This window comes from Tamandua tetradactyla, chromosome 6, assembly GCF_023851605.1.
Source record: "Tamandua tetradactyla isolate mTamTet1 chromosome 6, mTamTet1.pri, whole genome shotgun sequence".
NCBI lineage: Eukaryota > Metazoa > Chordata > Mammalia > Pilosa > Myrmecophagidae > Tamandua > Tamandua tetradactyla.
In genome coordinates this window covers 3,272,986-3,292,820 of record NC_135332.1, presented here as the reverse complement: position 1 = coordinate 3,292,820, position 19,835 = coordinate 3,272,986, and the positions used below count along the sequence as shown (strand labels likewise).

General features: G+C 38.1%; 1 protein-coding gene across 7 annotated transcripts in view; it reads right to left on the bottom strand.

The window, feature by feature from the left end:
* Window positions 1–16,835, bottom strand: part of TLK2 (tousled like kinase 2) — a 160,738-nt gene extending 143,903 nt beyond the window's left edge. For 2 of the 7 annotated variants that reach the window (XM_077163478.1, XM_077163482.1), the window contains exons 1-2: window positions 15,591–15,725; window positions 13,658–13,743 (exon numbers count right to left, since the gene is read on the bottom strand). In XM_077163478.1, the coding sequence (XP_077019593.1) occupies window positions 13,658–13,738 (81 nt within the window). In that variant the 5' untranslated portion in view covers window positions 13,739–13,743; window positions 15,591–15,725. Of the gene's footprint in view, window positions 1–339; window positions 515–13,657; window positions 13,744–15,590; window positions 15,726–16,814 lie in introns of those variants that run through there. The other 5 variants (XM_077163481.1, XM_077163483.1, XM_077163480.1 and 2 more) reach the window with 4 other exon arrangements.
* Window positions 16,836–19,835: the final 3,000 nt, after the last annotated feature.

Genomic DNA, 19,835 nt, shown 5'->3' with positions numbered 1-19,835 from the left:
GAAATCTCCCACCAGGACATAAGTTCATCTGTCCACCTTCCAATTAACGTTTCATTAAAGATCATGGCTTATTTGGAAAAACCCATGTATACACTACCAACTAGTTTACTTATGTCTCTAAACATATACTTCCAAGTATAGGCATGTGGCTCAAAGTTAAACTTGGCAATCTTAAACAGAGTGTTATCAAAGCTGCTTTCCAACTGGTGTCTTGACATAAGCTGTGAAGGGCATCAAACTGTCAATGACAGTTGTTTTTTAGATTGAGTGATTTACCATTAAAACAAAATAAAATAAAGAGATTCAAAGTTAGTGCTATAAAAAATTAATCTCACTTACTTGCATTTCCTGAGTGGGAAAGAATTGGATGGCCCAGGGGTGTGACCAATAGAAAAATGACTGAGAACAGCTGGTACCAACAGTTTAAAGTCAGAAAGGTGTGGGACTGAATCACTGAACCACTGTATGAAACTGGGCAAATCACTTAAAGCTCTATGGGCTTTGGTCTTCTCATCTGTGATAAAAGAGGAAAAACCACCTACCTTAAGGATATTGCAAAGATTAAATGAGCTAATACTATATAATGGGAAGGGGTAATACAATGCTTGAAATGTAGTTGGTGCTCAATGAAGATTAGCTACCTCCTTTCCCCTGTATGGAATGGATCTGCACAAACTATCTTTAACATGAAACTTTAACCAAACAAACCAACTGTGTATTATAATAAAATAGTGTGTCACACAGAGGCCAGAATAGTCAATAAATCACAACATTTAGGACATAACTAAAAGATAAAAACTCTGAACCATTTATTCAAGTCAAAAATACTATGCCAAAGCTGGAGCTCAGTGCCCTAAATCTGTTTCTCCTCTTAATCTCTATTAGATGATAGCCCCCTGAAGGCAAAGACCATTTTTCGTTTTCATTGCTATACCCCTAGCACGGTATTTGCTACATACAGTACTTAAAAAACATGTGCTCATAAATGAATGTCCTTTAATCCTTTACACCTGAATGTCCTCATCTATGAACTGGAAATACAAGGTAATTTCTATTACAAGGAACACTAAGAAATATTCTCGTTCTTCTGTTCCTGAAGAACTTTTTCATATTATATATTATTTGATGCTACTGAAGATGTTATTTTTCTTAAGTTTCAATCTCTAATTGTTTATTACCAGTATAACAGAAATACAATTGATTTTCATATATTGTCCTTACATACTAGCTAAACTTAAAAATCTAGAAGACTTTTTATAGATTTATTTACAACTTCCTATAATGCACAAACATATCATCAGCAAATAAACAGTTTAGCTTTTCCTTTCCAATCTATAAGCTTATTTCTTTTTCTTGCCTTATTACACTGTCTAGGACCTCCAAAGCATGCTGACTAGAAACTGTGTGAACAGATATTCTTGTCTTATTCTGGATCTTAGAGGGAAAGCATTCAGTCTTTCACCATTAAAATGTTAACTGTAGGTTTTTCATAGATGCCTTTTATTCGATTAAGGAAGCTGCCTTCAATTTCTAATTAGTTGAGCATCTTTACCACAAATTGAGTGTTACATTTTGTCAAGTGCTTTTCTGCATGTATTGCAAGGTCATTTTGCTTTTCACCTTTGTTAATATGCGAAAAAGTTATTTTTAAAGTTAATTCAACCTTGAATTCCTGGGATAAAACCCAATAGATGGTGATGTATCATCCTTTTTTTATACTGCTAGGTTTGGTTTGCTAATTTGTATAAAAGATTTTTGCATATATATATATTTATGAAGGTTACTGGGATGTAGTTTTCTTTTTCCATAATGTTTATGCCTAGCTTGATATCAAGGTAATGCTGGCTTACCTTGAAAACATAACTACATAATTGTTTTCTAGAACTTGTGAAAAATTGGCATTATTTCTTCCTGACATGTTTGATAGAATTCATCATTAAAGCAATGAAGATCTAGAGTTTTCTTTGTAGAAAGGTTTTTAATTACAAATTCAATAATAAAAATAAAGTGTGTTTCTTGTAGACAGCATACAGTTGGACCCTGCTTTTTTTAATCTACTCTGGCAGGCTCTTTTAATTGAAATACAGACCATTTACCATTTATGTAATTATCAATATGGCTGTGTTTAAATCTACCATATTGCCATTTTTTTCTATTTATCATAAAGTTTCTTTGTTTCTTTTTTCTTTTTGCTCCCCTTTGTTAGGATTTTGTGTGTGTGCATGTCTGTGAGTGTTTTAAGTATTCCATTTATCTCCATTGGGGGATTAGCAGCTATCACGTCTTTGTTCTGCTTTTGATTTTTAGTGGTATGATTATTTAACTTATCACAGTCTGCGTTCAAATAATTTGAATATTATTTGAAATGAATACCATAGATCAGATTTTAGAAACTCATTAAATGAAAGCTTTGGAAGTAAAAGCAGAATCCCATCACTGCAAATGTCATTGTTAAAAGTTCTACAAGGATGACCCATAAAAAGAATGTTGTTCTGAGCTTCTATTTCAAAACTGAATAAACTCTGGAGAACTACTTAAAATAAATTCTCTAAAATAAATAATTCTGTATAAAAAAAAACCTAGAACCTGGTTTTAAAATTCTGGTTTCTCAGAATTTTAAAACTTTTGCTCCAGTATTTAGCATTGCATATAGGTTCAAGTTTACCTTACTCCCCCCACCCCAAAATATCCTAATCATCTCTAGAAAAATCTTCTTTCAAACCAGCAACCAAATAATAGAGTATGTAAAAAAGAGAAGGCTTTATACAATATCACCATTTCTAAATATAGTAAATAGCCTAACTTTGTAATTCATTATAGATAGCTACTATTTTCTCTCCAGTACCCACAAACTAGGAATTGTGACTTTCAGTAATATGCATATTATAAATTAATTCCATTATCCCAATATATGAAAGTCCTATAGAATCTGTTACAGTGAAAACGAAATCACATTTCGTTCACGGTTATTCACTATAGCATTGCTTATATTTAGAAAACAATGGAAGCATGTAAGTGTCCATCAACAGGAAACTGCAATACTACTCGTAGTTGAACTTAATAAGTGCCTTCATTTAAACCTCGGAATTTTATTTATATACACACAGAAAATGTAAACCAAAAGAAATTAACCAAAGAGAGCTAAAAGAGTTAACTCAAAAGGGCCTTGGAGGTTATCTGGTATACAAGTTCATTCCTCAGACACTGCAATAATGCCTAAAAATAATAATGGAGGTCTCTGATGTATTTTTTACCTACTCAGCCTATTTGAACTGTCAAAATGATTTGCTGTTCACTAACTTTTTTTTATTTTTTATTTTATATGCTGTATGGTGGGGGTCACATTCCATTCTTTTTTCATGTGATAAAGCACCATTTGTTAAATTTTTGTTTGGTTGAGTTTTTTTCTTTTGTTTATTTGCTTGTTTGTTCATTTGTTTGGGAAGTGCATGGGCCAGGGATCGAACCTGGGTCTCCCACATGGCAGGAGAGAATTCTACCACTGAACTATCCTTGCACCACCACCCCAGACCTTGCCTTTAGCTAACATTTTATTAATTCTTTATAGGTGAAAGGGTTTCAACTCTTTATTAACCTTGATTAATAAAACTGGGGAAATAAATTAGTGCTTAATTAATTCAGTTGAATAGGGAAAAAAAAGTCTTTAAAACATGGCCTTCCAGGGAATGGAAGGAAGAAGAAAAGGTTGAGAATTAGATTGAGTCCAGTCTCCTACATGATTCCTCTCCATACAATGTGTCTAAAATTACTTACATAGCTTTTACTCCACTCATCCTGCAAAGGAGAAATATTCTACAAAATAATATGTTCTAATGTGGGGCAACTAACTGCCAGAAAGTATTTTGTTTTGCTTTGTTTTTAACTTATTTTTAACCACAGAATTCTTTAAGAATATAATTTAAAAGTATGGAACCTTCCTCCAGAAAAATATACACCTATACATCCATATACAAATGTTTACCTATCATTATACAGGGTTCAAAAACCACAAAGTCTGTCCATGGACTCCCTTAACATGCTTGATTTCTTGATTATGAGGAAACAAATGTTCTCATTCATTGAGGGCAGAATATAAATTAGTTATCTCTACGGAGAGTATGCCTTGCAATACTGAACTTACAAATGCACATATCCTTTGCCTCAACAATTTCACTTTCCGGCATTTATTCTATAAACATACTTGGACACATATAAAATCACATTTCGTTCAAGGTTATTCACTATAGCATTGCTTATATTTAGAAAACAATGGAAGCATATAAGTGTCCATCAACAGGAAACTATAATTGAAAAATTATAGTTCAGATGTACAATGGAATACTAAACAGCCTTGAAAAAAAAATAAAAAAGAACAAGGAAGCTCTATATGTACTAATAATATAAAATAACTTCTAAGTTCTTTTAAGTATAAAAAGCAAAATACACAATAGAGTATATAACATGCTTGACTTTGTATTTTTAAAAAATAGAGGAGGGATATGCATATGTATATGTACAAATACATATGCATATTCTTATAGCAACTATAACAAACTGCTAATAATAGCTGTCTCCAAGGTGGGAAAACAAGAGTATAAGGGAACAATGAAAAGATGTTTCACTGTATGCTTATGAAATCTTTTGAATTTTGTACTATGTGAATATATTACTTAATCAAAATTAAATTGATTCTTTAAAAAGGAACCTCTTTTACTGTTAAGCTTCAAACCAAGCTACCCTGTATTATCACTGTGATTTATTCATTCATTGTATTTTTTCTTAGGTTGCTTTCCTTCTATTTAGCCAAAACCTACACAGTGATCTTAGTTCTGCTTTCTGAGCAACAGAGAAAATATCTCATACACAATCTGACCACAAGTAAATTAACATGCTCCCTTCTTTTGGGCTTATAATACCTCAATATCTCCACATCCACTTTCATCTTTGTATGGCAGATCATAAGTGCCTCAAGAGTTCAGGGAGCATCTGTTTTATGTTTTTAATCTCCCTAACACCTAGACCCAGAATAGGATCAATAAAAATTTGCTGAATTCAACTACTGAAAAATTTGAGTACCATTATCTCAGTAATTGAAATTATGTCCTCTTTCCTTTCCCTTATCCAGATCATCATATAACCTGGTCAAATGGCTTTTCAGATGATGGAAATTTTTGTGGCTTGGTTCTACTTGATCAATTGTTAATTTAATGGTGACTGGATAAGTTAATTTGGGTTTGATGCTAGTAGCTTCTACTAAATTTGAACATTAAACCTAACTGCTAAAGTTAGTTAGTATAACAGAAGGTATGTGAACTACAAGTACCATCTCCTGAGATGAGTTGCTCTTCACAATTATTTTGCATTATTCCTCTAGAGTCAGGCAAAACCAGAATTAAATGAACGCCAACTGTAACAACAGCTTGTACGACAAAAGTCACTTATTTTACTCTTTTGTAGATACAAGTTATCAGTCATATGAGTTGCACCCATTACAACAGATTCTAGCACCTTGTTATCATAATGGGCATTACCAGTCTTTAGAGGACTTTCACATATTTGAGATTAAAATAAATGCCAGTATGGGGTGGGCCATGGTGGCTCAGCAAGCAGAGTTCTTGTCTGCTATGCTGGAGACCCGGGTTCAATTCCCGGTGCCTGCCCATGCAAAAAATAAAAAAATTTTAAAAATAAATAAATAAATGCCAGTATGGCAAATCTGGCTATCACTAGCTATTGTCATTTAAAATTAACCTATGACTTGGTTAAAATAAAAGGCTAAGTAATTCACCAACTTACATGAAGGCTTAGTTCTTCAAATTCCTGGGGCAATGATACTATTAGCAAAAAAAAAAAAAAAGTTGAATATTATTACTAGTTCATGTTCAAATATTAACAGAATTTCTAAGACTTCTAAGACTTTTGCAGAACATGAACTAGAAGGAAAAAGAACTGTCATTTTAGCTGCCTCTTGGTTGAGCAGAGGTCAAGCTTCAACAAAAGAGGGAAGTTTAATGACCAACCTCTCTTTATGCTCCTTCTTTATGCATAAAGAGAGGTTGGTCAGAAATACGATTTAGGTATTAATCGTCCAATTAAGACTAGAAAACAGTCATCATTTTTCCTTTGAGAATGTTTCTAGAGAAATGCTACAACTCTATTTTTCTTTTTGCTGTCCTCAGGGTACATTAAATGGGTAGAGCAAGGTACTGTTCTTGCTCCTATATTTTTTCACCACCATTTATTCTCTACAACCCAAAACTCCCCAAAGCCTATATACATAATAAAGGAATTAATAAGGAAATAATTTTGCCAAGACTTTGTTCCAGCCTTTATTCCTGAGGGTTTTCTATTTTAACACCACTGCTCATTCTTTGATAGTATGATACCTGTGTGGAATTTTTTAATTTTATTTTCTCCTATCTCAAATCTGGCTCCCTCTTTTTATATTGTTCGTGAAAAATAAAATTTTTTAACAAAAAAGCCTCAGAGAGTTGAAATGACTTCTAAGCCTAACAGCTAACTTTTAGATGGCACTAGGATCAAAACTAGATTATTTCTATTCCAGTATACTTTGCATTATATACGGCTTTTTAAGAAAGAGTATGTTAAAGAATAAGGTATGACTATACTGAAAATTCCATTCTTAGCTCTGTATCCCAAATTATACAGGAACTCAAAGACAATCAAACTGAATTCTCATTGTGTTAACTAAATGAGTATTCCTCAGCACATGGTATATCTATGAAAGGAACGACACCTCTTATATCTGATGGCTGAAGTAGTATAACTGTATTCCATTGTTTAACTGTAAAGACAGGATTTTAAAAACTAGTGTACTGAGAGTGGGAAGAAAAACAAGGAGCCAGCCCATCATAAGAAAGAACCTTAGAAAACAGGCAAAACTGATAAGTCAAACTGAGAAGAAGGGCTTTCAACTGGTACTCCAGATTCTTCACTCTTTCAATCTGCAAAGGAGTATGCCTCACGTAGAAAACAAGAATAGCCCAAATTATAAAATAGATTTTCCATAACAGTCTCTATAAGAAGGGAAAATCTGACTAGGGACAGGTACTAGGAACAACCGAACCTAAGCAAACAAGCTCTGTGACCCCACACTAAGATAAAAGGCTACCAAATGAACAAACTACAACAGAGAGATGAGAAGGCAAGTCCTTCTGCAAGCCAAAGTCACCAGGTATTCCAGGAATGATAAAAGAAACATACCTAAAAATTTAGGGACGTAATATTTGGGACTAGAAAAAGCCAAGGGTCTTTCTGGATTAGGGCAACTCTCTGTAAAAGGTTGGAAAGAATAGTCTAAGACTACCTAACCGCAACTAACATACTAGGAGGCAGATTCTAAACTAATTTTATTACATCTAGTAGTAATTGGGACCAACTGAAACTCACCACCAACAGGGTGAGTTTATCTCTGATAATTTGAGAGAACATTCAACCTAACAAAGGCGAAGAACAGGAATAGGCATACTGATGAAGCCAAAGCAAACGTAGACTCAGGTATAAAATAAGAAATCATTGAAAATATACCTTATTTTTCTTCTTCTTGCCTTTTTTTATTTAAATAAAAAATTTTTAAAAATCTTTCAACTTACTCTTTATTTAATGTAAAAGGAGAATAAGAGATAACAGAATGATTCTAAAAGCCATGAGTGATGACAATGCCAACCACATACAGGAAAAAAGAAAGCAGATAAGAAGTGACAACTCCTAAGAGGAAAACCAGATGCAGATTCTCTATCCATTATGGCGCAGGGGGACATGCACACACTCTAGAAGTGTTAAATCATTTTATATTACCAACTATAAAAAGATGAAATATGTAATTATTGCATTATAATCTGTGAAGAAGACAATCCAGAGAGGTCAGCCCAGTGCTACACCCCCCCCCGAAAAAAAATCTCTAATATCTCTATTTCAGGTTATTTGTTGATTTAATTCTAAAGAAAAGACCAGGACCTGCCCAATGAAGGGAATCTGGGGAACCCACCACACTTTCAGCAGGGCCTCCAAGGACTACTTCCTCAGGATATAGCAACCCAAAACTAAACTAGCTCTTGTGAGAACTCAATGTATAGATTTATGCAAATTGACACATTTAAAGAGAACATTAGTGAAGTGGAAGAGAGATCAGAAGAAACTACCCAGAATTGAGTCCCTGGAAAAATAAAAAGACAAATAACGCAGAAAAAAGGGTAAGAAGCAAAGAAGAGGCAGTAAAAACATTTAACATGTTTAAATGGAGTACCAGTAGGAGAATACCAGACAGTGCATGAGGCAAAGGCAAATATTTGAGGAGATAATGGCTGAGAATATTCCAGAACTGATAAAAGAAACAGCAATCCAGATTCAAAAAGTCCCTGAATCCCAAGCAGGATAAATAAAAATAATCCACCCCTAGACATATCTCCCATCCCACAATGGTATGTTATGAAATAAAACTAGAGAGAAAGATGAATGGAGAAGGAGAGACTGCCTATTACACTCATAAATGAGGGAGGCCTGAATTAAGACATCAGCAATGGGGCAGACAAATGCTTGAGAAATTTCAGAAAAAGACGTGACATGAGCTAATGCTTGACCACATGTGCAGTGAGGGGAGACTCAAATACTAAAGTAATGAAAAGGAGAAGACAACATAAAAACAAGCATAATAAAAAATGTCAATGTACTCCCTAAAAAATTTCATTTGCAATGACTTTAGACTATTATTCAGTATTGTCTAATCATGTATTAAATGTAAAACTAAACATTTTTTAAATGTGAAAAACATTCATTTGTATGTGAAAAAGCTAATACTAGATATATCCATAACTGAAAACTTCTGATTGATGTAATTAACTGCATTACAAGAAAGAACAAATTTGATCATTTAAAGTAATTATCAGATCTAAAAATTTATAAAAGGTAAAAAAATAGATCGTTTTCCTTTAAGACATCAAATGTCTACCATGTAGTACTACTAAAAAGTATACGATCTAAAAGTTTATCATCTTTTTCTTCAAGTTCTACAGAGATTCTTACTGTGCCCAAGAAACAATCCCACTTTTTTTGCCTTCTCATTCTGCTCCTATATTAGTTCAATGCCATATACTACATAATTCTTTTTATTCAATACAACTGAAACCAATGACTGGAATATTTATTTTAAAAAAAGGATAAGGGCCACGGTGGCTTAGCACGCAAGAATGCTCGCCTGCCATGCCAGAGGACCCAGGTTCGATTCCTGGTGCCTGCCCATGTTAAAAAAAAGGATAAGGATTCTAAAAAATTGTACCTTACACATTTTCTTTGAACGTAAAACCCGTAAATGTGTAATTTTTTGCCAGTATATTGATGTAGGATTTAAGGCCTTTTGAGTTATAACTACTGAGTGTAGTTCTATGCTTGTAAAACCATATCATAATCTATCATCGACAATTTCCAATTTCGGTTACTTTAAAAATGAAACCAGAACTTAAAAGATACTTGCCAAGGATGTAAATGAAGAATTCGTCCAGATTCTTTTTTAATGTATAAATTTTTACATATATCTTTCTTACTGACTCACCTTATACTTAGTCTTTCCAAGACAGTTAACTTAGTTTGCATAGAAACAAGCATTCTTTCATTTTGTTATTTTATGGGTTTATGTGATTTTGAATTAAATTATGTAATTACAATAACAAATACAAGTTGTCATAAAGTGATCCTTGGTAAGTCTCTATTTCAACTGGTGGGAACAGTGTAGTGGGTATCAGTTATATGCCTTATAAAAAGAGAAAGGAGAATGTCTGTTAATCTAGTGAGGTGTTAAGTATAGGTTTGTTAACGGCAGTATCCTTGTTATAAAAGAATAAATTCATTTCTTATTGCTTTTAACATATTAAAGCACTTCAAATAGTGCCTGGCACATAGCTAGCACCATATAAATGGTTACTGTTATATTATTGGTAATATTCAAATAAGTACATGCAGAGATGGAATTCTTTAGACATAGCTTCCAGAATCACAGAAGCTACCTGAACTTAAATTGTGAAAATGAAGCAGAGTAGGAAATATAAACTGAAAACATACGAATACAATGTATTGAACAGTTTCACATTACTGGTAGTGGATTACCCAGTGCGTAATATAAAAGATCTTTAAAAAGTAGGACAGCTCACAACATCAAGTCAACAAGATATGAATAAGTAGACTCACAAACCAATTTAACCATATCACCTAAAAAATGCTGAGGATGGTTAAGGAGCCTACAAAAAAGTGGCAGCCAGGACAGAGAAGAGTCCGCTATAAGCTACCCCTATCATCAACTCACAAATGACAGAAAACATTTATCTATTAAATAAAATCCACATAGTGCATCTCAAAGCCCAAAACAAATGATTTCTGGATTACCTGATTATGAATAAAATATTGTAATAGAAGGAGAAACTGAACGTACATAAATGTAAGAAAATTAGAAATGTGTGTATTAAAAAAAACTAAATATAAGTAATGAACAATTTTAATGTAAATAATAAACGCGGCTTGGCCATTTTGTTTTAGTCTAGGTTTTGTGATATATATCTAATCTGTGGTGTAAAAAATCTTGAAGCAACATGACAAAGATCTATGATAACCAGGAAGTTCAAAGACTGTAGCCACTTGTCCACTAGGAAAGAATCCATAGTAGTAGTGACTTTCTTCCTTCTAAGGATATCAAAAAGTACTGAAAATGTTATGGTTAGGACAAATTCAAGAGGCAGCCTATGAGGCTGCAGCACTCCCACTAGATGGCACTATCACAGGAAAAATCACTCTGCTCTCCTGTTTGGAGCAGCAAAGGCTGAAACCCCCACTTTGATCTCTGCAAAACTGAAATATATCACGAACACATTGACATCCTCATTGGGAAATTATAACCCATAACAAGGAATTCAAGGTTAAGAGAAGTTTTTTCCAAAAGCACTCTTCTCCCAACTACCATGGCCCTCTCTCCATACCTATTTCAAATCAATGGTCTGAGAGGTACAATGTCTTGCAGGTAAAAGTACAAAATGGAGATTTTCTTTTCCTTTCCCTAATTCTGCAAGCCATAATTTACTCACTTTTTTCAAATTTCTTTGATCTGGATAAAAATATACTCTCCTGAATAATATTTTTATTATAATCAATATACTCACCTTGACTAGAAACATCAAAATAATATATGGTTAATGGCACATATGAAACTGGATATACATCTATATAACCCTTTTTATTAAATATAACTGAAACCAATGACTGGACCATTAATCAAAAAAGTAGGTTATTAGTGGAGATTGTAAAAAAAATTTCTTAAAACAAATTTCTGTTTATCAAATATTAAAGACAGAACTTCCTATTAAACAAATTGGTTACTGCATTATAGTTTTCTGACACCTTCGACATGATTTTAATTTGGGCCTGGGCAGCAAAATTCAGAATGTTACTCATTCCCAAAACTGAGATTCCCATCAAAAGTGAATGTAGATATCACCTTGTTATTCAAGATGTAATGGAGAGGCTGGAGGGAACTGCCTGAAAATGTAGAGCTGTGTTCCAATAGCCATATTTCTTGATGATGATTGAATAATGATACAGCTTTCACAATGTGACTATGTGATTGTGAAAACCTTGTGTCTGATGCTCCTTTTATCTACCTTGTCAACAGACGAGTAGAACATATGGAATAAAAATAAATAATAGGGGGAATAAATATTAAAATAAATTTTGATTGAAATGCTAGTGATCAATGAAAGGGAGGGAGGGGTAAGGGGTATGGTATGTATAATTTTTTTTTCTGTTTTTGTTTTATTTATTTTTCTGTTGTCTTTTTATTTCTTTTTCTCAATTGATGCAAATGTTCTAAGAAATGATCATGATGATGAACATGCACTAAATAAATAAATAAATAAGTGAATGTAGCCATCAAGAACCTAAAAACGGTGCCCAGGTGGTTCAGTGGTAGAATGCTTGCCTTCCATGCGGGAGACCCAGGTTTGATTCCCTGACCATGCACATCCCCTTCCCCCCCAAAAAAAGAAGAACCTCAAAACAGTAAAAGAAAAACAGCCTAACAAATCCAAATGAGTTTAAACTATGTACAGTTTGAATATAAACTTACTGACTTTTACTCAGTAGGTGACTATTTGAACAGACAAATTTAAATATGAGCCTTATGCTGAATTTTCAAGTGAAAAGACATATCAAAGGTCATTATTAATCAACTGAACCAAAGATCAATTTAACACTCAAATACACTGCTCACTTCTAGCTGAAGCTACTTTACCTAGATCAGAAAATTTACATTAACACATATAGTTTCACTAGCCAACACTCAGGTGAATAACCACTCCAGAGTACTACAAAAGTCAGTTATTTAATTAAACAGGCCAAAGAAATCAAGAACTACAAAACAAATCTTGTGTTACCAAAGTACACTGTCTAATACAGCTAGGTCTCAACACAATGTCATTTCTCTCTCTCTTCACTCTAGGGATATGGAGGCACTGTGCCTTGCACCCTGCACAATGCTGAGCATGCAGTAGGCACTTACTATTTGTTGACTATAAACAAAAACTACCAAATTATCCCACTTAACAAAATTATGAGACCTACCAAAGAGGCTGCTTTTCCTAATTAAACCTTGATGAACACCTTCTCCTTTAAGAAGCAACTAACCAAAGTAAAAGACTAACATATAGGTTTGTTTTCATGAAGTAATTCTCAAACTGTAATGATGCATAGGCAAGTCAGGATCACAAGCCCAAAGGCAGTGATCTCTATTGACAAGAAATAGATTTCTTCAAAAGCACAGAAAAAAATGTATCACATGAAATCAAAGATCAAAAATTCACATATCTCAAGCCCAAATAAGTCTTGGATTGATAAAGCTTTTTTTAAAAAAAATCATCAGAAGTATATTTTACATCTATATTAAACTCATAAATATTCCATGAGCAGAGGGGTAGAGTAGATGGAAGATATAAAGATGCACAAGAAAGTGCAAACTGCTTAATGTAAAACCCACTCCTTAGTGGGGGTTTGGTCTTATTTCATGTTCCCCACGATAAAACACACAAACTAAATGTATGAGGAGGAGGAAAAAGAAAGCAGTCTGGGGGTACAACCAGGAGAAACCCAGTGAACTACAGATTTGGAAGACAGACTTAACAGAGGCAGATTTTTCAGTACTCTACCAAGTAACTATTCAAAAAGTCCAGTGTAGGGGCAGGCAATGGTGGCTCGGTGGCAGAGTTCTCACCTGCCATGCAGGAGAACTGGGTTCGATTCCTGGTGCCTGCCGATGTTTAAAAAAAAAGTCCAGTGTAATGAAGCTGTGTAATGTATTAATTAACAGGGCTTTTTTTAATGAATGAGTGAGAAATTTTGAGAAAATATGGCATAGAATCTAGATACACACAAAGTTAGCAAAAAGACTCATGGGAAATTTTTCCTGTATTTAGAGGATGAAAAGAACATAAAGAACATCTTCAAATGTACTGTTAAATGATCAATGGAATGAAAGGTAGGATTTAAAAGTTCAGTGGAAGTATGAATCAAATGTTCTCCACTAAAAACTAACTAAATTATCAATATGGTGCACTCACACTGCTTTTAAATGTGCTTAAGTGTTCAGTATCATCATTTTACTCACCTTACTAACACCAACTCCGGTAAACCTGGCCTCTAATAATTCCTGCCGTCGTGGGTCCAGGCTATGCAATTCTTCCATCATTTCTACTAAAAAAAGAAAAAGTAGGCTGTAAGATCATGAAAACTAATATGCAAGGAACTGATTTTTAGATATGACAAAACAACAATTATTTCGCTGAATGGTCACGTGCAGGAAAAGCTCATATAAATATAACAGACAAAAGAAAAGCTACAATATGCTGATTAAAAACACCACTTAGTGTGTTAAATTTAGAATGTACATTTAAAGTTAGAATGCAACTCAAAAGTCCTCTTCTAGCAAGGATACTTATTCTTTCCTAGTATTGATTTGACTTTAATCGCAAAATAACTCAAATCCTTCGTATAATCTCTGTAAAAGTTGAGCAGAGGTGAAAATAAAATTAGGACTAGCTTGTAAAAAGAAAATTCGTCCTATACCTTTCAATTCTAGCTAAGTACTTTCAGATTTTTCTTTCCCAAAAACACAAGAATTATTTCACAAACTAAAAATATGTCATTAATAATATCAAAAGAATATAGCATGACTCAAAATCTATAAATAACTTCAAATAACACTACATAGAGCTCCCTTCTCTGAAGAGCTCACCTTGGCTCATGAAGAAAGGTATTATTTGAAATTTAATCAGAGAACCCATGGTATAATCATCAACTTGCATTCACAGGAAATTAATATAGGTCTATAACCATCTCCTTGCAAAATTTTTTTCTGACCACTCCCTAGAGCGGGAGGTTTCTCTTGACTCTACACATCTGCTTTTAGCACTCCTTCCAAGCAGGGAGGGGCAGGAGGACACCATTTTTAAACTCCTTTCATGACCAATTAACGCACAGGCTACTTTCAACAAACATGTCCATCCTTTACAAGAGATTAACTCTTGCAAGACGAAATGGCAACCTCTCTTCGATACGAAAAGTGGAACAGGAGCATATACCACGATATAGAACCCCTCTAAATATATTATTAAATAGTTATTGAAATGATTGGTATGATTTAAAAGTTCACTGAAAACATCACACATTTTCTTCTGTAATCTAACAACTCCACAATTTTCAGTAACAAGCCCTCCAAATCCTCCGGTTTCACTTCCTTTTCAGGACTGTGAGCCTGGGGCAAAGGAGAATGAAAAGGTGACAAATCAAAGTTTTACCCACATATACAAAAGCAACATAGAGAGCAAATCAGGCGTTTCTCCGAAGGCATTTTTAAAAGAGAAGAAAAAGAAAAGGGGATTGAGAGAATTTCTCCTAAGTGAATGTCCTTCCTCGCGTCTTGCGTCTCGCCCTGCCCTAACCAAGGCCGGAATCGCAGAGGCTGCAGCCTCCCTCAAACCCCAGGGTCTCGCGAACATTTCCCAAACCTCCATCACAGGCCGGGCCCGGAAAATGACGCCCCGGCGGTTATTTCATTTAATGTCAACTCATGTTAAGGAAATATCCTCTATTTCATTCCTGCGGGGCCTCGGTATGGGATCCTCCCTGTAGCCCACAGCCAGAAAACCCAACCGATGGGGCCTGGTCCCGGCGACCCTAGTCGTCTGCCGGCTCCAAACTTTCCCAACTCCAGGCCCACCTGTCACGAAGGGAGGGCGGGACAGCTCTCGGGGGCGCTCGAAAGGCTGCCGGGGCCTCCAGCTGCAGAAGCGCCCCAGTTTCCCCGCCGACCGTCGGCCCCACTCCCAGACTCGGGCCGCCTGGGCCTCCCCCATCTTCGGCCAGGCCCCTTGGCGACCCGCAGCCCTCAGGGCGTCCCTCCCGCCTCAGCACGAAGGAGCTGCGGCCCGGAGCCGGGCCCCGGGTGGGCCCCGGCCGCATTCTCCTCAGGCCGAGGAGGTCCCGGGACGGTTAATACCCCAGGCCCGGTGCCCTTCTCTGCCCAGGGCTCAGCTTCTCACCTGCCGCTGCCGCCGCCGCTCCACGCTCCTCCCGGGAGGGGCCCCGACCCAACCCGGCTGCGGACCGCTCCGCTCTCCCCCTGGGCAGGCCCGGGGCGGAGCCGGGGCCTCTCCTGAGCGCCGCAACCCCCCGCCCGGGCAGCCGCTGCCGGCGCCGGGCTCCACGAGAGGGCGGGCGGGGGAGGGGGGACGCGGAGGCCGCAGATCCCCGGGCTCGCGTACAGAGCCAGGCGCCCGACGCGGGCCCGGGCCCGGGCGGCCGCGGGGGGCGCGGGACCGGCCTCCTAGAGCCGGACAAAGGCCAAGGGAGGCGCAGGAGGGCCCAGGCCGGACCGGGAGGTGGGGGTCCGCTCGGCCAGGGGCCACTCGGGTGCGGCGCGGAGGGGGGGGGGTCGGAACCGATGGTGCCCGGGACCCGCCTCCGGCCCCTTAATCCGGATCGGTTCGGTCCGGATTAGTAGTGATCGGTGTAAACACACTAGTGAAACCGCGTGTTTCCTCGCGAGATTTGCACGGCTGGGAGGCAGGGGGGGTCCTGGGGGGGTGGGGGAAGAGCCGACGAAGGGGGAGAGGGGGAGGGGAGTAGGGAGGTTGGGGTGGGGGGGTCCCCGCTGCCCCGGCGCCTCTCCTCCTCCAATCAGCGGCCGGACTGACAGGCAGGGGTTAACCAGGGGACCCCGCGCCGGCGGAGGAGGCAGCCGCCTCGCAGAGCGGCTGAGGGCGGGCGGAGACGACGACCCGGCCGTGACGCGAGGAGAGGTCGGGCCGTTCCGGGGACACTCCGAGACTGGCCCAGGCCTGTCCGGTTGCTCGAACTCTCCCGCCCGAGTCCAGGAGGTTCCTCCGCCGTCTTTGTGTAGCAGCCCCCCCTCCCAGGACCGACCCCAGCCGAGGCGGTGGGGCTGGCGCCCGGGGCCGCTGACAGGCGTTGTAGTGGCCTGGCCGCCTGGGTCGCGCCTTTCCCGGATCCGCCTGGCCAAACCCGCGCCGGACTAATTTCCACAAGTTTGGGTGAGAAGTGGGGTTACTCTGTTTAGCGATGGATTTTAAAGGAAGGAAGCCCATGAGCTGGCGGACCCCGCCCGAAGTTTCCCGGAGACGCCCAGTTAGTGAGTTCGCTGAGCCCACCCGTGTTTGCGGGCTCCCGCGCCCGGCTGCTCTCCAAGCTGCCGTCCCAAACCCTTCCTTGCCGCCCTAGAAAGCATACGGCAATTTCCCTCGTACCTGTTGGGCAGGGTGTCTCTAGGGACAATAGGTTCCCTGGGATCAAAGCTGAGCCCCACCCCCACCAGGATGCTGCCTTCCGTAATGGGGGGGTGGGCACTGCCCCGAAGAGACTCTTCCCGGGTTCCCAGGGAGAGGTTCGATTTCAATTTCTGGTTAAAAACACGGCCCTCCTGGGTTCTTAGGAGAGTCTGAGTGTAAGTGCTAGGATGGAATAAAACAGGCCTACTACCCCTCGCAAAATTTCTGTTGAGGGATGAGAAATATAAAAAAGTGAGCTGTGTACAATAATCCCCTTCAGCAAGAAGGGTTTCCTACATAGGAAAGAGCTCCTACCCGATCAGCGTCAAAAAAAAAAAAAAAAAAAAAAATCACATTCTCTACCAACTCCCATGAGCCAGGGAAGTGACTTCGTTGCAAACACCCACCTTATTTTCCTTTGATACTTCCTTGATTCGATGTCTGAAGATGATCTAAGGATTACAAGTGGATCGCAAAGGAAAAATTCAACAGCTTTGAACTTTTCCAGGGTTAGGCAAGTACTCCAAAAGGAGTTTCTGCCCTTATTTCAGAACTTCCTTAAATTAATGGAACACAGGAACACAGAGTGGCTGAAAGAGAAAAGGATGGCAGTTTACCTTTTGTTAGTTCTCTACCCTTCAAAAACCCTCAGGGCAAATTCAAGCACTCTGGAAAAATTCCATTAAACTGGAATGTCATCTTTCTCTAGATCCCAGGCTGCTTGGGAAGTGCATACACATATTTCCAAGGATGCCTGTGAAGGGGAGGGAGAGAACAAGCTGGTGGCAGAAGGCCTGGTAAAGGGGGCAAAACGGCTATCAAGAGGGAGCAGCCTCTACTGGGTGATGGGGCAGGAGAACCAAAATGCTGATTGTGTGTGCACGTGGCTAGCCTTCCATTTTGTCACAGTCTTAAAAGCAAATTGGGTTTGGCTCTTTCATTGTAGTGAATGCTCCAGAGAATAACTCTTTAAAATGTTACTGGGATGTCTTAAATGAGAAAAAGAATGTGAGAGCACTGAACAGAGAGCTGACTTCCAACCCCAGCTTTTCCACAAACAATGTGTATAGACCTGTTAGCTATCCTTTTCAAACTTTCTCTCCCTCATCTGTGAAGAAGAACTTTGAACTGAAGGATTTCCAGTCTTTTCCAGGACTAAAAGTTCTATTTTTAAAAAATAATCTTTGGAATGCAAGAAAAGATGAGAATTTTAATTTAAGTTTCCTAGTGATTTCATCTCTTTATGTCAAAGAACTTAATACCATCATTCCCAGCCCACTCTAGATTTAACACCCATCCCAATAGGAATTGCACATAAGAATTTGGTGAATTTACTTACCACAGAGACTGAGTGCTTTTATTTATAAGCATCATATAAATGAAAATTTCAAATGTCAACAGTAGGGAAAAGGATATAAGCAATCACTCTTTCCCAGAGAAACATGGTTATTTTCAGAAGAAATTCTTTTGCCATCAGATGGTTCCTCAAACAATGTGATTTAACCTTGGGTGCATGAACCAACTTGCCTAAAGTGCTTCATCACGTCAACTTTTTGAGACTCAGCTTTTCATGGAATAGTAAATGGTGACATGCCCCCATGCAAAGGCCCAGTTTCCATCATCTATGGATAGCTCAAACATGGATGGGATTTTCAATCAAAACTGCCTTCAGGAGAGCAAAAAGCAAGACCTTCAGATTGACAACCATAGAGAAGACACCAAACCTGGACATGCCTCCGATTAGTTCTGGTGTTACCCTAGGTAATAATAATGCTTTAAAGGAAATAAAGGTTACATTGGTCAAACAAATCAGCAGAACTCTGGGTTAAATGAAATCCTTTACTTCAGTTCTCAGAGGCTATAATGTGCTAATGTGCAGATGTCAGTCTCCAAAAGGAGACTTTGAGTATCTAATATATTCCTAACATTTGAGTTTGGAACCATCACCTTGAGTTTTTTACTTCTTTGTCTCATTTGTTTTTTGGTTGATTGGTTGGTTCCGGGTGCTCCATGGAAAAGGTGTTCTGAGGAAGACACTGGGGAAAACTAGAATGTAACCCCTTTTGCAAAGAGTTGTCCTCAATCCCAATTCAGCAGTCTTTCACCTATACCACACTGATGATTGTGTAGCATCTTCTTGAGTGTTCCCCAGAATCCACCATCGTTGTCAAAAAATCATGGCATATGATACTGAACAGGTTAACAGTGGTCAGAAATCTTACCTTGCATGATTGCATTGCCACTCCTCTAGTCCTCCAATATGGTGGCTAAGAGGACAGACTTCCTAGTCAAGGTCTTTGGTAGAAATCTCAGTCCTGCCTCTTACCAGCTGTTTAGCTATAAGCGTATTTAACTTCTTTAAGCATTGTTTCTTTGTCTATAAAATGGTACTGATACCTTACTGAACTGTGGAGTATTAAATGAGGTAATATATGTGCCTAATATAGTAATCCCTAAATAAACGATCCCCAAACATAACTTTATATAGTGCATAAGGATTTATACATTTGTCCTTGGATTGACTTGGCAACTTCAGAAACCAGGCTGCCAGGGAACTGAATTGTCTAGTGGTATTATTTTCTTTATAGGAGAAAAAGAGTTTGATGTCTTTTTAGGGAAAGCATTGTTTATAAATAAGAAGTGTAGAAAATCATAAAAGTTGCCTTATCTGTGTTCTTCTTTCCCCACCCCCGAGAATATGGGGTTTCCAATATATCAGTGCATAAGGGATTTTGTGAAGGTGATATTTCCACTATAAATTATTCTAGGCAGGACAGTGGGACATGTAGCTTATTTGTAGTCAAATATAACTTGGTTCCAACCTTGTCTCTTCACCTGTCACATCCCTCATCTGAAAACTGGCAAGCAATAGCTAATTCTGAGTGGTCTTATATTCTGATTTAAATTATGATGAGAAATGCCTTGTAACCATGCCTGACATATGGTAGGCATAGTCACTGTTATTTCCTCTTTGCTCCCTGTTCCTAACAAACTGGTAAA